This window comes from Mus musculus, chromosome 11 (genome assembly GCF_000001635.26).
Source record: "Mus musculus strain C57BL/6J chromosome 11, GRCm38.p6 C57BL/6J".
Classification (NCBI taxonomy): domain Eukaryota; kingdom Metazoa; phylum Chordata; class Mammalia; order Rodentia; family Muridae; genus Mus; species Mus musculus.
This window is the reverse complement of record NC_000077.6, coordinates 119,237,692-119,255,834: the sequence shown is the minus strand read 5'-3', so window position 1 is coordinate 119,255,834 and position 18,143 is coordinate 119,237,692. Positions and strand designations below refer to the sequence as shown.

The 18,143-nt window shown below is 51.8% G+C and overlaps 1 protein-coding gene and 1 long non-coding RNA gene across 9 annotated transcripts in view; one reads left to right on the top strand and one right to left on the bottom strand.

Moving 5' to 3' along the window:
- The window catches only part of Ccdc40 (coiled-coil domain containing 40), a 36,759-nt gene that overhangs the window by 9,414 nt on the left and 9,202 nt on the right, over positions 1 to 18,143 (bottom strand). For 3 of the 5 annotated variants that reach the window (XM_017314400.2, XM_006532698.3, NM_001364767.1), the window contains 12 exons: positions 17,888 to 17,971; positions 17,587 to 17,806; positions 13,251 to 13,408; positions 13,000 to 13,122; positions 12,717 to 12,838; positions 9,757 to 10,000; positions 9,485 to 9,667; positions 4,651 to 4,896; positions 3,819 to 4,032; positions 2,416 to 2,585; positions 2,124 to 2,215; positions 1,373 to 1,493 (listed from right to left, as the gene is read on the bottom strand). In XM_017314400.2, the coding sequence (XP_017169889.1) occupies positions 1,373 to 1,493; positions 2,124 to 2,215; positions 2,416 to 2,585; positions 3,819 to 4,032; positions 4,651 to 4,896; positions 9,485 to 9,667; positions 9,757 to 10,000; positions 12,717 to 12,838; positions 13,000 to 13,122; positions 13,251 to 13,408; positions 17,587 to 17,806; positions 17,888 to 17,971 (1,977 nt within the window). Of the gene's footprint in view, positions 1 to 1,372; positions 1,494 to 2,123; positions 2,216 to 2,377; positions 2,586 to 3,818; positions 4,033 to 4,650; positions 4,897 to 9,484; positions 9,668 to 9,756; positions 10,001 to 12,716; positions 12,839 to 12,999; positions 13,123 to 13,242; positions 13,409 to 17,586; positions 17,807 to 17,887; positions 17,972 to 18,143 lie in introns of those variants that run through there. The other 2 variants (XR_388387.3, XM_030245744.1) reach the window with 2 other exon arrangements.
- On the top strand, positions 2,400 to 5,118 carry Gm35932 (predicted gene, 35932). 4 transcript variants are annotated; one of them, NR_168664.1, is made up of 3 exons: positions 2,400 to 2,849; positions 3,191 to 3,388; positions 3,668 to 5,118. It is a non-coding gene; the product is annotated as a predicted gene, 35932 (long non-coding RNA). The 4 variants fall into 4 exon arrangements; NR_168665.1 differs by having other exon boundaries at positions 3,165 to 3,388; NR_168666.1 differs by having other exon boundaries at positions 3,165 to 3,388; positions 3,631 to 5,118.

The window sequence follows — 18,143 nt, the reverse complement described above, 5'->3', positions numbered from 1 at the left end:
GGTGACTCGAGTCAACTGTAACCCCTCACAGGCACGCCCAGGGCTAAGGAATCTATGATCCCTCACAGGTACACACCCAGACATCGTCTTCTGGGTGACTGCAGGCCCTGTCAAATTGGCAGTCATTCACTCCTACACAAGCACCTTAATGCCAAACTATGTCCTTGCTCAGCTCATATGTGAGAGCTAAAGAATAGCCAACAGCCAGAGGCCTTTACATAATATGGAAAATGATGTTGCTTTGATTGGGTAATCTAATTGATTAGTTGATCTATTTTTTTTTAAAGTGACTTGACCTTCAGGGTTTTGTTTTTGTTTTTTGTTTTTTTTTTTTAAGAATTATTTATTTATTTTATGTTTGTGAGCACACTGTAGCTGTCTTCAGACACACCAGAAGAGGGCATCAGATCCCAGATCCCATTACAGATGGTTGTGAGCCACCGTGTGGTTGCTGGGAATTGAACTAAGACCTCTGGAAGTGCTCTTACCCACTGAGCCATCTCCCCAGCCCTGATGGTTTTTTGTTTGTTTGTTTGTTTTTTGTTTTTAATTTAAATTTTTACTCTGTGTGTATGGGCATCTTGCCTGCACGTGTGTCTTTATGCCATGTTCATGCCTGGTGCCCGTGAAGGCCAGTATGGGACATCTGATCCCTGGGACAGGAATTACAGACAGTTGTGAGCTGTCACATGGGTGCTGGGAATTGACCCTGGAACCTCTCGGAGAATAGCCGGTGTTCTTACCCACTGGGCCATCTCTCTAGCCACTAATGGCTCTTATTATTGTCCTTAATTAAGGTCTTGAACCTTAAACTGATAGTCACTTGTCATTTAGTGAAGTCGAGCTACACCTCAGAGATGGGGTGAGGGCTCTCTGGACCTGGTTTCCTCAACTGTTTTTTAAGATAGGGTCTCACTATGTCATCCTAGCCAGCTTGAAAAACTTCTTGTTTAGACCAGGCTGGCCTCAAATTAGAGATATTAGAGATGTGACCACCACACCAGCCCATATGAGGCTCTTTGTCCCACAATGGGATTAGTGGGCTGGGAAACCAGGCTTTACAACCAGTCTTTGAAAAGACCAGAGGGCCTTGGTTGCTTGGGGTTGAGATAAAACAGTTTACGAGGCGCCGTGCATCTCCTGGCTGTCCTAGGATTATATTCTGCACAGTGTAGGCATATCCTGGTGTGAGAGGTGGGTGGTGACACAGAGCTTGCAGCCACATTTGCTAGAATGCAGTCACTGTCCAGCAGCAGCAGGTCCCCACCTGGGAATCTCAACGACTGTCACTGGCAGGGTGGCTCCGGTTCCCGATGTGGCCCAATGTGCAGCCTACGGGACGACCCGTGCCCACAGTGCTGAGACAGCTTACCTTCATCCTGTGGATCTCGGCCTTCATAGCACGGATCTCTGTCTGCCCGGTCTCAGAATCCACCGAGCTGCGCATCTCCTTGGCCAGTTGGATTTTCTTCTCCCACAGCATGATTTGGTGCCTTTGGAGGTAGAAGAGGCAGCGTCAAAGGCAGAGCAGTTTTAGTTGGGGTGTGTGTGTGACAGAAACCCCACCTCTGCCGGGGGCTTGGCATGCACTTGTGCACGTACCAAAGCCAGGAGACATGGGGTTTCCTGCTCAATGCGTTCTTCATGTATTCTCAGGGGACAAGGTCTCTCACTGAGCCCAGAGCGCTATCATCTGGAGCTGTGGCACACCTGACCATGCCTGGCTTACATGGGTGCTGGGGACTTGAACTCGGGTCCTCATGCTTATCCGGCAAGCTCCCTCATCCCACTGAGCCAGCTCCCTGGTTTTTTTCTTTTCTATTCTCAATGCTTGTTCATAGTGTAAAATGCTTAGGGATGGGTTTTTTTTCTCCATAAAAATTAGGTTAACTTTATAAAGTTTATCTCAAAGAAACCACTCCATATCCAGAGGCAAGTGGCCTGGCTGGTGGATGCTGCCGAGAGGTGTTCTACAGGTGTGTATGGTGGTTCTGTGGTTCTCCTGCGGCTCATAAAGGCAGCCTTCAGACATAACCCAGTGGTGCCAATATTTGGTGGCTATCCCTCAGCACAGACTCTTCACAAGCCTGGCGACCTTTAGCTCGGGCCGCACCCCTACTCACTCTGCCTCCATGAAGCTGTTGAGGAGGGTGGCCTTTTCCTCAGAGAGTTCCATCAGCTTTTCCTGCATTTGAATGGTCTCTCTTTCTGAGTCCTGTGGGGACCAAGGAGAGCTGTGAGGAAGGCTCAGGGCGGTGGCCTCTAGAGCCCCTCAGGACCTGCCAGGCCTCAGACCAACATCCGGATCCCTCCGCAAGCCACTCTAGGGAGGCTGCCCAGATGGAGGATGCGCATGCGGGCGTGCCCTCCGCCATACCCTGCCGGTGCCTGACGGGGGCAGTGCGCAGTACTGGCCTTCAGCGTGCGCAGAAACTCCGTCTCAGTTGCTATATTGTTCTGCTCCAGCTCTTCCGAACTGCATCGGTTCTTGTCCAACAGCATGTTGAGCTTGCTCAGGTCGTTGTCCAGGTCCCTCATGTGGCGGCTCACTATCTTTTGTTCCTTCTTCTCATGTGCAATCTTGCCTGCAGGGGACAGGCAAGCGGAGGATTGAAGGGTTAGGGTCCTCAGCAGGCAGCAGCCATGCCCTCCTGTGGCTCCTTCCTATCCGGTCTGATTCAGCCAGGTGCTCCTCCACGGATGGTGTGTGTGTGTGTGTGTGTGTGTGTGTGTGTGTGTGTGTGTGTGTGTGTGTGTGGTGTGCCTTGCTGCACTTTCTTTTCCAAAGCCTGGTCTCTGGAGGGAACTGCAAGGACCACGTGCTGCAGAAGCCCAGGCAGAGAGCAGAGGTGAGTGGGGAGGAGCTTGGGGTGGGCGGGGCTGAGAGCAGGGGTGTCGGGGGCTCAGATGCTCTGGGTATTTGGGGAAGGTGGGATAGGAAGAAGAAAGACAAAAGATACTCTTGCCCTTTTTGGTGAAAAAAAAAAAAAAGGCAGCAGGGTGCACACAATTCTGCCCACACCAGTATCCTTGGCTGGCGTAGAGCTACGGCTTTGCAGGTGGTTAACTTTGTCTCTGCGGATCTCACCCACGGGGTGGGGCTGGGGGGGGCTTTGTATCCAGTCAGTTCTGCCTTCTCACACTTCTCTTCCCCTCCATGCCAGGGGGCCTCACACCTGATCCTCCCCAGCAGGTAGGTAGCTGCAAGGAGGAGCCAAGGGCTGCAGCGAGGGCATGTAGCCCACCACATCTCTGGGAAGTGGGCAAGCACAGTCGCTCCAGACATTTCGGAGAAACCTAACTGGACCACGTGGGACCCAGGAAGTTCCAGTCACATGCTGTATGCTGGTGGTGACGCTGGCAGGCCCTGGGGTCTCAGATACAGCTGGTGAGCACAGGGTCAACCCGGTGGGACCCACCGGTGGCTAAGGGTTTTCAACTGTGCTTCTGAGGTCTGGGGTGGGTGGGAACAAAAGGCTCTAACGATAGTTAGGGGCGGGGTTGAGGAGATTGGCTGCATTTGTCTGAGGTCCACAGACCTCAGAGTTCCCCTGAAGGACTGTTTTGTCTCCATCTCCCACAGACCTCGGGAGCACAGGTGAGAAACGCTGACAGACAAGGTGGCTTCAGCATTTTCATGGCTTGCTTTGCTTCTGTTTTGAAACAGGGTTTTTCTATTTAGCCCAGGCCAGCCTCAAATTTACAGCCTACCGACTGCTGGGATTACGGGTGCGGGTGCGTGCTGCCTGGTCTGGGGTTCGCGTGGCTGGCAGAGCTTAGTGCTGTGTGGCCCCTTCCCCAGAGCGCCCCAGGCTCACTCTCTATGCGAAGCTTCTTTTGTTCCATGATGTGCACCTCCTTCTTCAGTTGGTCCACGGACACCAGCTGCTCCTCGCGCTCATGCGTGACCTGGACCAGTTCCTGCTGCAGGCGCAACCAGGTCATCTGCGCCTCAGCCACTCCCGTGTTGTACTCTTCTGTCAGCTTCGACAGCCTTTTGATCTCCAGTTCCAGGGGTCCAGCTTCTTCCCCCTGGAGGGGAGTTAATAAAAGTGAAGCATGAGCCTTGGGCTCCACGGGCGTGCATTATTATTATTACTTATGTGTGGTATGTATATATATATATATATATATATATATATATATATATATGTGTGTGTGTATATGTGTGTGTGTGTGTGTGTATATATATATGTGTGTGTGTGTGTGTATATATATATATGTGTGTGTGTGTGTCTGTGTCTGTGTGCGCGCCTGTGTAGCCATGGAGGTAAGGTTTCCACACTGAGTGTTAGTTTGTTCAGACAGCGTCTCCTGCTGAACCTGTTACTCACTGGCTGATTAGACTGACTGGCCAACAGGCCACAGCAATACTACAGCCTCTTTCCCAGCTCTGGGGTGCAGAGGTCCCCTGCCTGGCTTTTACTGTGGGTGCTGGGTGGACCCACATCTTTATGACGACAAAGCAACTGCCTTGCCGATTGAGCTAGCTCCCGGAAGGCCTTCTTTTGGAGGGGGCTACGGAGAACCATGAATCAAGGCATTGACTCCAGGGGCTCAGAGAGTCCTCACACTTGGGACACTTCACTACAGTGATGGGGGAAGGGAGCGGGGAGAGGGCGTGGCTCGGGGCTCTGGGCGGCGCCTCACCCCCAGCTCCGACACCATCTGTTCCAGCTGCTTGTTGAAGAAGTTGATGAGGCTCTGCTTCCTCTCAATGAGGATGGTGCGCCGGGCGATCTCGCTCTCGCTGTTGGTGATGAGATCGTTGAACCTCTTTACCTCCTTGTCCATCTCTGCCAGCGTCTTCTTATGCATGTCTATTTTGCAGTTGGTGTTGGTGATGTCCAGGGTGGCCTGGGCGATATCGCCGTCAATTTTTGAAAGATGTGTCACCTGAGGGCACGAAGGGACATAGGTGTGAGCTTTCTCCGTCTTTGGCTGGGCTAGACTGCAGTGTCCTCGACATTCGACTGGTATATGAAGAGATCCCTGCATGCCATCAGGAGGAAGCTAACTGGCCCTGCATCTCAAGGACCTTCAAGGACCACCACAAAGCACAAGGGGCCTGCTTACCCAATGGAGACAGCGTGCATAAAATAAAGCAGTGTTGTGGCCCATGCCTGTGATTCTAGCTGATGGGAGGCTCAAGTGTGGGCCACAAAAGACATTCTCTTTGTCTCTCTCTCAAAAAACGGATTGGGGGCTGGAATGCTGGTTTTTTTGTTTATTTATTTTTTTGAGACACGTCTTTTTTTTAAAAGATGTATTTATTTATTTTATTTATTTATATGCGTACACTGTCACTTTCTTCAAACATACCAGAAGAATGCATCAGATCCTGTTATAGATGGTTGTGAGCCACCATGTGGTTGCTGGGAGTTGAACTCAGGGCCTCTGGAAGAGCAGTCAGTGCTCTTATTCCCTGAGCTATCTCTCCAGCTCCTGTTTATTTCTTGAGACAGGGTTTCTCTGTGTAGCCCTGGTTGTCCTGGAACTTGCTCTGTAGACCAGGCTGGCCTCAAACTTAGAGGTCCCCCTGCCTCCGCTCCTGGCTGCTTCATGTCCTTAATCCCAGCATGTGAGAGGCAGAGGCAGGAGGATCACCGTGACTCTGAGAACACCTTGGTCTACATATTGAATTCCAGGCCAGCCAGGGTTATATAGGTTATATTACACCTTGAAGGGAGGAAGGAGAGGAGCGGGGAGGGGAGGGGAGGGGCGAGGAGGAGAGAACAGGGGAGAAAGCAAGCTGTCCATGTCTCGTTTTTCTTGTAAACAAGCAGGGTACAAGTTTGGGGAGGGAGCGTGTTGAATCATGGGCAGCTCTTATCACAAAGCCACCAGGAGGACCACCTGGAATCCTACCTTTCTCCCAGTGTAGCGTATGTCCTCCTGTGCTCCTCAGGAGAGCATGGTGGGACCACACTCCACTGAACTCTTTAGTCTGACAGATCCTGTCTCATTTTCTTGTGTAATTAAAGAAAAAACAATTTTTTTGAGACAGGGTTTCTCTGTGTAGCCCTGGCTGTTCTGGAACTCACTCTGTAGAGCAGGCTGGCCTCGAACTCAGAATCCGCCTGCCTCTGTCTGCCTAACAAGTGCTGGGATTAAAGGTGTGCGCCACCACCAGCAAAAAAAAAAAAAAAAAAAAAAAAAAAAAAAAATTGTTTTGAGAGTCTCTCAGTGTGCTGGCTGACCTCAGACTCACAGTGATCCACCTGCCTCTGCCTCTGCCTCCCAGAGGCTGAGATTAAAGCTGTCTGTTTTTTGACAGCTGTGCAGTGCGCAGTGAGACTCTGCATCCTGCATGGCATCTTTCTTCCTCTTGCACTGTGACCAGATGCAACACTGCCCTCTGCCACCCAAGGCAAGCAGCCTGGCCACCCAGGACCTCAGGACCTTGTCACTGCCTCTGAGTTTATAATGAGATTCTGCATCGACACACACACACACACACCCCCTTCCTCCTGCACCAGCTCCAGACAGAACGTGACTGCCCTCCTTCTGATCCTCTCTCCAGACAGGCTCCTTCCCTCCCACACATGTCACCAGTGCACAGGACTTTTGAGTACCGGTGTCCCCTTTCAAGGGCTATACTTCTGTTTGAAAACCATGGTGACATACAAAGTTGTTAGCTTAAAGACTCTTTACTGCCCTCTGGTGGGAAAAGGTGGTGATAGTTCATGTCCAGTCTAGGACAGGGCAGGGTGGGGCCAATACTGGTCTGGGCAGCTATGGGGCCGGGCAGGCTACTTCATACCCACCACGCTCCCTAGAGTCTCAAAAGTCCTTAACCACCTTCTCTCGCTCCCTGCCCTGCTCCCAAGGAAAGATTCCAAGGAGATCCAGTTGGGCCATATATGCATTAGCTGCTGCCAGCCGTGTCCAGTCAGGGCAGAAGTGAGCTCCCCTCCTGCCAGGGTGTGTGTGAATCACGGATGCCTAGGCTGCCGGACAAGTGGCTGTCCTTTTAGGAGGACAGGTGGCAACAGCCATGTCTACTCCTGATAAGTAGTCACTATGTCAGGAGTGGTGGCTGGCGACTGGGCAGGTTCTCTGCCTCCTTCCAGATAACAGGAAAGACAGCTGAGCTCCCGGGGGCCTGAAGCTGCCTGCACCCAAGGCCCTAGCCAGAGGGAGCGCTGAGGCTCAGGTTCCAGGGAGCTGGATTCAAGACTTAACTGAAGAGACACTTGGGTGTTCCCCATCTCCCAGGTTCCAGGATGGAACCAAAAAGCCTGTGTTGGGGTGGCACAGCTGGAGCTGAAAATGTAGGGAGTGGGGCTGGAGATCCACTCCATCTGGCTCAGCCGTTAAGAGCACTGACTGCTCTTCCGAAGGTCCTGAGTTCAAATCCCAGCAACCACATGGTGGCTCACAACCACCCATAATGAGATCTGACGCCCTCTTCTGGTGCTTCTGAAGACAGATGCAGTGTGCTTATTTTTAATAATAAATAAATCTTTGGGCCGGAGCAAGCAGGGCTAGTGTGAGCGGGACTGTCCGGAGCGAGCAAAGGACCTAAATCCAATTTCCAGCAACCACATGATGGCTCACAACCATCTGTACAGCAGTGTACTCATATACATAAAATAACAAATAAATAAATCTTAAAGAAAAAAAGAAAATGTGGGGAGTGTATCTGCATGGGGTGGGGCAGCTGATAGCATGGACCGGCGCTGGCCGGGCCAGGGTGGGCCAGACTCTCTTCCTAAGACTGTGTGGTGTGAGAAAACAACTGAGCAGTCCTCCTGTGGGGATGTGTCCTCAGCCAGACTCAGCCAGGCTGTCGTGCTCCCTTAGGGGGTGGGGCCATGCCCTCCTCAGGGCCACTCGAGACAGAGATTCCAGCGGGATCCTACCATGTGATGAAAGGAAGGAAAAAAGGAGCAGGGTGTGGGGGCTCACCCCACAATCCAGCACTTGAGAGGTGGGGGCACACAGACAGCCACGGGTCTGAGGCCGACATGTGCTCTGTGGTAAATCCTAGGACAATCGGCTACAGAGAGAGACCAGTCTCAAAAAATAAAATAAAATACAATACAATAAAATAAAACAAAACTGTGCCACAGGGGGCTGGTGAGATGGCTCAGTGGGTAAGAGCACTGACTGCTCTTCCAGAGGTCCCGAGATCAAATCCCAGCAACCACATGGTGGCTCACAACCATCCATAATGAGATCTGATGCCCTCTTCTGGTGTGTCTGAAGTCAGTTACAGTGTACTTATGTATAATAATACATAAATCTTTGGGCCAGGGCGAGCAAGGACTGAGCAAGTGTGGCTGACCGGAGCGAGCAGAGGTCCTAAAACTCAGTTCCCAACAACCACATGAAGGCTCACAACCATCTGCACAGCTACGTACGTGTACTCATATACATAAAACAAATCTTTTTTTAAACACTGTGTCACAGTTCAATGAAACTAATAAAAAAATATATTTGATTGGACCTGGAATCAGATATCTAACAAGAATGCAGTGTTAGCATGATTGTGTGTGTGTGTGTGTAAGCGCGTGCGTGTGTCTAAATGTGTACAGAAAAAAAGAAACAGACAGGGTTTCCTGGATGGCAGGTCTACAGCCTCTTACAGTTTTCATTGTGTCTTTCTGTGTTCCCCTCCCCCCACTGTCCCCCCCACTCCCCCCCCCCCCATTCTGGAGGGAAGAACCCAGGACCGCACTCAGGCTCCCCAGGTTTTTTACAGTAAGAAATTATTGGCTGGATGTGTCATCCCAGCTGCTCAAGAGACTAACCAGGCCATGCTGAGCATAAGTTTGAGCCTAGCCTGGGTGTAGCCGAGCTACAGCTTAAGTTCAAGATCAGCCCGGGGCAACTTAGTGAGACCCTGTCTCAAAACAAAGAGATGTCTTGGGGAGCTGGGGAGGTGTGTGGCTACTCGTTGGGCCCAATAAATTGGGTGTGGTGGCCCAGGTCTATAATCCCAACACACACACACACACACACACACACACACACACACACACACACACACACAGAGTAGTGAGTTTGAGGCTAGCAGGAGCAACGTGAGACCCTGTCTTAAGGAGGAAGGAAAGGATCAAGGGTCTCAGGGTCTCTCAGTGGTCATTAGCCTGGCATGTGCTGGACTCCAGGCTCAATCTCTAGCCCTACAGAAAATTAAAAAATTAATTGATTAAAATAAATTACAGGGCCACATCTTTAGTCCCTGTACTTTCGAGGCAGAGACAGGCAAATCTCTTATCTCTGAATTTGAGGCCAGCCTGGTTTACATACCAACTTCCAGGCAGCTAGAGCTACATAGAGAAACCCCCTATCTCAAAAAAAAAAAAAAAAAAAAAAAGGAAAAGAAAGAAAAAAAGCAAATATAAATAAATAATTATAGAAAGTATTGCCTTGACAGCTAGAAACAAGGTAATGTGCATTGCCCCCCTCCCCCAACTCTTCACTCCCGTCTCTGGCTCCAGCCCAGCCCCTGCTCTGTCTGCTGGAGCCTACCTACCAGGTTGGTGTTTTCCTTTTGCAGCTTCCGAAGGAGCTGATGAAAGTACTTGGTCATCTTGCTGGAGGTCCCCTGTTCCTGCAGCTTGTCCACCATGGACATGTCCATCTTTTGCCGTAGCTCCTGTTCCTGGTGGAAAGCCTGGCGTGTGGCCTGGAGCTCGCTCAAGACTGCCGAGTGTTCCTGTAAAGAGCTGTGTATAGGTGGTGCCCATGGAGGGCCCCCTGTGGTCTGGCTGAGGGCAGAGGTTGGGGTTGGGGGCCGTGGCTCACCACATAGCCCTTGTTCAGCATCTCCTCCGTGTCCTGCAGGGCGAGCTGGTACGTGTTAAACTCCGTCTGCAGAGCCTCTTGCTTGCTTAAGCACTGGGCGGTCATTTTCTGCACCAGTGTGGCTTCTGTCTCTGCGCGGTTCAGGAGACGGGCCAGCTTCTCATTCTTCTCTTCCTCCTGCATGATGGACTTCTTGCAGACTTCGATCTCACTGTCGGTGGACTTCACCTGATGCTGACACTCCCTGAAAAGCCAGAGGCAAGCTGGTCACAGTTGAGACATGGGAGGCCTGGGGTACATGGCTGTTTTCCACTCAGAGGAGTTTCACGAAGTGGATTCCACGCACAGAGAGATAATTTGGGTGGCAACTCTTTTTTTTTTTTAAGTTTTTTTTTTTTTTTTTTTTTTTTTTAATGTATATGAGTACACTGTAGCTGTCTTCAGACACCAGAAGAGGGCATCAGATCCCATTACAGATGGTTGGGAGCCACCATGTGGTTGCTGGGAATTGAACTCAGGACCTCTGGAAGAGCAGTCAGTGCTCTTACCCGCTGAGCCATCTCTCCAGCCCGGGTGCCAGCTCTTGACTGCTATTTATTTCTCTATGTGTGACTTCTAAGTTTGCTTTCCCGTTGCTGTGATAAAACCCTGACCAAAAGCAACTTGGGGAGGAAGGGGTTTGTTTGATTCCCAGGTTATGTACAGTCCATTACCAAGGGGAGCCAAAGCAGGAACCTGGAGGCAGAAGGAATCCACCACTGATGGACGCAGAGGCCGTGATGGAATGCTGCTTGCTAGCCTGCTCAGCCTGCTTCCCTACCTGACCCAGGGATGCCAGTGCAGTTGTGGCATGGTTCTGGGAATATGTGTGTATGTGTGTGTGTGTGTGTGTGTGTGTGTGTGTGTGTGTGTGTGTGTGCACCCTTAGCTGCAGAGGTGGATCAGTGGTTAGGAGCACTGGCTGCCCTTCCAGAGGATCCAGGTTCGAGTCTCAGCACCCACATAATGGCTCACAGTTACCCAGAACTCCATTTCCAAGGGATCAGATGCCTTCTGGCCTTCATGTATCCTGCACACATGTGCACTGCATAGACATACATACAGGTAAGACACACATCTACACTAAAGACACCAATAGGTAAATAAATGTTTAGTCAGATGCGGTGACGCACGCCTTTAATCCCAGGACTCGGGAGGCAGAGGCAAGCGGGTCTCTGTGAGTTTGAGGTCAGCCTGGTCTACACAGCAAGCTCCAGATGCCCAGAGCCACACGGACAGACGGACAGACCCTGTCTCAGAAAGCCTTTTCACCTGGCTTTCTTACATGGGTTCTGTGGGGCTGCGCTCAGGTCCCCATGCCTAGGCGGCATGCATTTCACCAGCCCTTGACAGCTATTTTCTAGTGGATCAACAGGACCACTGATGGAACCTGTTGAGAACCCAGGGTTACAAGTCTTTGCTGTCATGATTATGAGGGGGAAAGGAAGGAATCCAAGAGCTGGGAGAGTCACCTTCCTGTCAGGATGAGGTTATCCTGTTCTAGATGCAGACACTGAAGCTCAGGTCATTAAGTCACCAGTCAGCCTGCTGGGCCGGGCAGGCTCATCACTCCAATTATTCCTTCCTTCCTTCCTTCCTTCCTTCCTTCCTTCCTTCCTTCCTTCCTTCCTTCCTTCCTTCCTTCCTCCCTCCCTCCCTCTCTCTCCCTCTCTCTCTCTCTCACACACACACACACACACACTCACACGTGCTAGCTCAAAACAAACAAACAAACAAACGAACGAACGAACAAACAACAGAACTGCAGGAAGGCAGAGAGAACCAGGCTGTGTCCACGCAGCTGGTCTTTCCTCTGCCTGTGTATTTCAGGTGAGAACAACCTTTGTGCATAATATCCCTGGGCAGCTCCACAAAGCTACCTGTGGTTTAGTATTGCTGACTGAAAAACAAACAAAAAACAGACAGAAATGGATATTTTAAATCCAATATTATCCATGTTAAAAAAATGTCCTGTGGTTTTGTTTGTTTGTTAAGTGAGCCGTCATACACGCACACCTCGGCCTTTTGCTCCCAGCGCAGGGAGTGGAGCCTGGACCCTGTGTCTGCTAGGCAGGACCTCACCATGAAGCGGTGCTCATGGCCTTTATTGTTTCTTTACAAAATTATGTATGTGTGTGTGTGTGTGTGTGTCTGTATGTGTGTGTATCTGTCTGTGTGTCTGTGTGTGTCTGTGTTTCTCTGTGTGTCTGTCTGTCTATCTGTGTGTCTGTGTGTGCACATGCCCTCACAGGTGTCCAAGGAGACCAGAAGAGGGTGTTTGCTGTTAAACCTCCAGGAGGCAGAGTTACAGGTGGTTATAAGCTGCCTGACGTGGGCACTGGGAACTGAACTTGGATATTCCGGAAGCACAACATACTCTCTTAACTTCTGAGCCATCTCCCCAGCACGCAGTGCCTAGTAGGCCAGCTAGCTGCAGCTACCCTTTCTCCAACGGCTCAAGCCTCTGTGGGTGCCAAGCTAGAGAGGACCAGCCCGTCCTGTGAGCCGTGAGCGACCTTGTCCCGTGAGCCGCGAGTGAGCCACCTTTGGAATCAAATTCCCATCACATGGGAGCTTCTGGTTATCCCTTCCTTTTGTGGGAACCGAAACTGGATTTTGGTGGGAACGTGGCCCCCGGGGGGCAGAACAATCCGGAACAACCCGGGAAGGGCCAGGGGTTTCCTACTTGGGTGGGTGGTGAAAGTGAAGGGGCACCTTTGTCTCCCACTGACAAATGTCTCTTTCTGACATCCTGCCTGGAAGCCTGACCTGGGGACTTGGTTTCTCCTGGTGCTGGGGACAAAGGATGGAGATGCGAGTGGGTCCTGATGCTCCTGTGTGGAGTGGCTCTGCTGGCAATCCTCAGGCCCCCGGCACGCTCGGCCCACAGTGTCCCTGGCAGCCCCTCCCGAGGGTGGTACCTGAGCGCATCCATCACTGTCTTGTATGCCTCGTTACGGTGCTTCATGCCCACTAGGCTGGTGGTCCACTGCTGTAGGATTCGCTTCTTCTCCACGGCAATGGTGTCAATCTCTGTGATGGCCTGAAGAGGGGGCGGGACGCAGACAAGGCTGGTGCTGTCTGGTTGAACCTACCAGGCCAGGTGCAGGCGGCGAAGGGCAGGGGTGGGAGGGGAGTGAGGGGGAAAAGGGGGAGGTGTGTGGCTTCTTCTACTCCCACCGGCATCAGAGGTGGCTCTTATACCTCAGTCACTGCTTTCTTGAGGACCCGGGTGTCCTCAGCCTGGGACAAGTATTGAGCCTCAAACAGGGCGATGTTTTCTTCTAGCTGGTGTGACCTTTCGGTGAGCTGGTCCACAAACAGGTCCTGAGAGAAAGAGAGCGGCGGTAAGGAGCTGTAGGGGAGGGGGGCGCTGAGGTCAATTCTCCCCCACGGCCCCTGGAGCAGAGGTTTCCTGGCGATGGGCTGTGTTGCGCACTGGCTTACAGGGCTACCTGCTTTTTCTTCTCCACCTCGGCGTGCATCTTCTCCGTCTCGGTCTTCCTCACCACCTGCTTCATGACTTGGATGTCATCGCGCACGTCCTGCTCTATGTTCTGCATGTAGAAGAGGTGCAGGGCCAGGCTCTCCACCTCTGTCTGCAGGGCGGCCACTGTGGAGAAGGAGGCTGCTCAGCAATGTCCCTCCTAGGGCCTGGGACCCTCGGGACGGCACTCTGCCCTGGCCCCTCCTTCACGGGGACACTGGAGACTCTTGGGACCCTGGCTGCCGGGAACGGCTTACATGGATCAGGCTTCCTGAACTGGCTACATGCAGCAGACGGTTGGAGCTCACAGGGATGGATGCCCCTGCCTCTGCTTCCCAAGGGCTGGGATTAAAGACCTGTGGCACCAAGCTCTGGTGGAGACGACTCTTTTTTATTTTTTCAGAGAATCTGTTTGTATCCCAGATTGGCCTCAAACTGCTGATTCTCCTGCCTCCACCACCTTCCCAGGGCTAGGGTTACAGGCATGTATAATCTACATTGAGACTGGAACTACATGTGAGTGTGTGTATATGTGTGTTTGTGTATCCACATGTGTTCAGTTGTATAGCAGTTAGAGATAGAGCCGGCTGGTTTCCTATATCTCTATCTTACTGGCTTTTAAAATTTCTTCCTCCTCCTCGTGTGTGTGGATGCTTTGCCTGTGTGTGTGTGTGTGTGTGTGTGTGTGTGTGTGTGTGTGTGTGTGTGTGTGTGTGTACCACATGCATGCCTGGTGCTTTCATAGGCTGGAAGAGGACACAGGATTCCCTAGAACTGGATATGCTGTGAGCTGTCATGTGGGTGCTGGAAATCGAATCTAAGTCTCTGCAAGAACGGCCAATGCTCTTAACTTTGAGCCATTTCTCAGTTCCTACCTTACTGTTTGATGCGATTTCTCATGGAACCTGGAGCTGATTGGTCTGGCCCTCGGGATCTTCCAGTCTCTCCCACCCAGCAGTAAGATTACAAGTGGACTCCACCGTGCCCAGGTTAGGCGGGCGCCTGGCGTGCAGACTCGGATCCACCGTGCCCAGGTTAGGCGGGCGCCTGGCGTGTAGATCCTTATGCTTGAACAGACAGCGCCTCAACCACTGAACTGCACTCCCAGCCCCTGCATGACCTATTAAACTATAAAGACTCACGCTCTGTGGCTGAGGAATCGCTAATGCGATCAGAGGGCAGAAAGGAGCAAGAATCCGCTAAGCAGGGCCGGGCATGGTGGTGCACGCCTTTAATCCTAGCACTCGGGAGGCAGAGACAGGAGGATTTCTGAGTTCGAGGCCAGCCTGGTCTACAGAGTGAGTTCCAGGACAGTCAGGACTATACAGTCCTGGAACTCACTCTGCCTCCCGAGTGCTGGGACTAAAGGTGTGCGCCACCACTGCCCGGCCCTACCCATACTCTTAAAAGAGAAATAAATTCGGCTGGCGAGATGGCTCAGAGGGTAAGAGCAGTGACTGCTCTTCTGAAGGTCCTGAGTTCCAATCCCAGCAACCACATGGTGGCTCACAACCATCCATGATGAGATCTGACGCCCTCTTCTGGCGGGTATGAAGACAGCTACAGTGTACTTATGTATAATAATAAAGAAGTCTTTGGGCCTGTGTGAGTGGGGCTGACTGAAGCGAGCAGGGTTGACCAGAGCGAGCAGAGGTCCTAAAATTCAATTCCTGACAACCACGTGAAGGCTCACAACCAGCTGCACAGCTACAGTTGTACTCATATACGTAAAATAAATAAATCTTTTTAAAAAGAGAAATAAATCTTCTAGAAATAAGAACATTTAAAAAGCAAATAGGCAGATGAAAGCTAGACAGACAGACAGGGAGATAGAAAGAAGGTCTGTGTACCAACACAGAACATTGTGTGTTCAAGTGATGGGTCTACACAGAAAGCTGAACTGTGTTGGTTGTTGGGAGAGGGCCCTGCTGGAGTCTGGTGTCCTGGAAGGATGCAGCTTAAGGTTTCCGGGGAGGGAGGCAGGCTGGAGCTGTCTACTGGTTCTCTCTCTGCACAGTCTGAGGCTTCCTCTGGCTGTTGGGGCGTTTCCTTTGTTTCTGTTTTAGTTATTTGCCTGTGAAGAGCGGGGTGCTGTCAGCACAGTTTGCCAGCTTTTCATCTGTGATGTCTTTAAGTATTTCTTCTGTTCCTCTTGTCCCACCTTCTGTCTGCCTAACACACGTGTTGAGGCAATCGAAGGGGCCGAGGGTTCACTGGGCACTCCTGGCGCCATCTTTTTAGCTCTGACTTATTTGGGACGATTTCTATTTGGAGAACTTGTCTGTTTCAACCCTCACGTATGAGTTCCTTTCTCCAGGTCACGAGTGTGAGGAGGCAGGGTGCGCTCGCCCTGGGCGGCAGGTGCCACCCGACTGCCCTCCTCGAGTGGCATCTGAGTCCGAGGTCTTTAGAGAGGTTAACAAATTAAGTGTGGTCACTGTGGGGGGGTCTTCCGATCCTCTGGCGAGGAGATCAGGACACGGAGGGATGGCCACACAGAATCTTAGGGGCCTCGGAGGGCAGTCCTGACTGTCCTGTAAGGAGGAATGAATGTCTGTTGACGAAGCAGCCTTGTCTGGGACTTGGGTGTGGCAACCAAAGCAGGCTACCTCCCGTTCCCACCTGGGCGAGCAGGGGTGTATCACACACGTACCTAATCGTGCCAACCAAGGTCAACCTGTCTTTGCCAGTTGAGTGACTGAGTCAATATTTCAATTGTTCTTCTAGATTTTCATTCCTCCAAGTATTAGTGAACACAAATTGATTTGAAACTTAACTGCCCGGAACCCATTTTCCTCTTCTGGAATGCCTGCTTAACCGCGCCCCACCTCCGCACCCCGTGGTATTTGTCTTTCATTGGCTGGCTCGAAAGGGATTCGAGTACCCTTTGTCATAAAATCACGGCAGGCAGGGTTCTTGCGAGACTCCTCTAGCTTTGTCCCTTCGAGTCTATTGTACGTCAAAGGAAAGACTAAGGAGTGGCCCAGCCCTTCAGGGGACAGAAGCCCATCTGCTCCATGAGCCGTGGTAGATGGGAGCCATGTAGTGTGGCTCTATGGCTGGGGGCCTAACAGCAGGTGGATGGCAGGGCAGGGACCGTCGTCTTGCAGCATGCTCCAAGGTCTGTGATTACGGAAAGTGGGGGCTTCAGTTTCAATGCCACGCCTTTCCTTCGGTGCTTTCTCTTGACTCCGAGGTAAGTATGGAGAGGCTCTTGGTAGGGTTTGAATGCGTCCTGGGAACCCAGTTCCTAGCTCGGCGGTGCAGTGAATAGGGGTGAGGCCCACCAGACGGGATGTGCACAGGTCACGAGCCTCCTCCGCCCTTTCTGTGATGGATTAGCGCAGGATGCCAAGGGTGTGATGCAGAAGTTGCCTGTCTCTGGTCCATTCTCCTCTCCAGCCATGAGATGGAGCATCACTAGACCTGTGTTGGTCCCTCCACGTTGGACGCCTTCTTTTCCAGAACCACGTGATAGAGGGTTTGGTGGGCTGCTTACTCGGTGTGCATGAAGGGCCCCTGGGTTTGATACGCAGCACTGTGTACACCAGGTGTAGCGCGGTAAAGGACACACAGAGGAGATGGAAGCAGGAGGACCGGATGGTCAAGATCACCCCACATAACAAGATTGGGGCCAGCCTGGGCTACATGGCACACTGCCCCCAAAAAATTAAAAAAAAAAATAAAAAAGAAAACAAAACCCTGTTCATTACCAGTGTCACAGCAGATTCTGTTAGGGAATATAACACCCAAACAGAAAGGAAAGCCCAGAATTCTCACCTGCACTTGTCGGGGTTCAAAATACATGGCGCCAGAGCAGAGCACCTGTTTTTTCTATTGTATTAGTAATAGAATTGAAAAAGAAATCTGGAAACATCAGAACACACAAAGACCGAGCGACCACTGGCGCCAGGCGCGAGGGCGGCTGCTCCCTGTCTGCTAGGTCTTCCGCTCTCTGATCAGTGAGGGGGCGTGGCTTCAGTGGGGATACTGCACACAGCGAGGCCCATCTCATGTGATCTCAGGCTTCCTGGGCGCCTCTCCGCTGTCCCTCCAGCACCTTTGGCTGCTGCTGTCTGGTTTGGGGCACTGCCTGATCCAGCTCTTGTGTCCAGTAGCATGGCCCCTCCCATTCCTGAGTCCCACCCACCTGCTCTCCATCCTCTGCATTTGTCTTTTGGACCACCATGGACCCTTCTCTACACCATCCCAATGAGCCACACTGCTCAGCCTGCTTGCCAAAAACAAACAAACAAACAAACAAACAAATAAATAAAAATTAAAAGGGTGGTAGGGTGTCTTACACTTCTTTCGTTCCTCATTGGCGGTCTGGCAGGTCTTGTTGTAGACGGAGCGTGCGCATTGCAGCTCCTCCTCCTTCCTTCTCCGCTCACAGGCCACCAGAGAGTGCCGGTCATGGCTCTTCTCCAGCTGCATCTGCAGGCGGGCCAGGTGCTGCTGGACCCCGTAGAGGTTCACGCCCAGCTCCTGCCTCTGGCTTCGGGTTTGCTTGGTGGCCACATCCTGTCTCAGAGAGGGAGAGAGGGTCGAGGCAGGCCCATGGGTGCCCACCGGGCTGGGAGAAAAACAGGAACCCGGACGTACCAGCTCTTGGACGTCCAGCTTCAGTTTGTCCATCTGCCGGTTGAGGTAGCCCTTCAGAGCCTCCTGGAATCTGATCATCAGAGGCTAAGGCAACAGAACACCACAAGCAGTTAGTTCCTTTCACGTCTGAGGCAGCAGTGCTTCACTGAGTGGTCCAGTGCTTGCTGGCTCTCCTGTGCCCTCTCTCTCTCTCTCTCTCTCTCTCTCTCTCTCTCTCTCTCTCTCATTCTCTCTCTGACCTCCGTCTCAGTCTGTC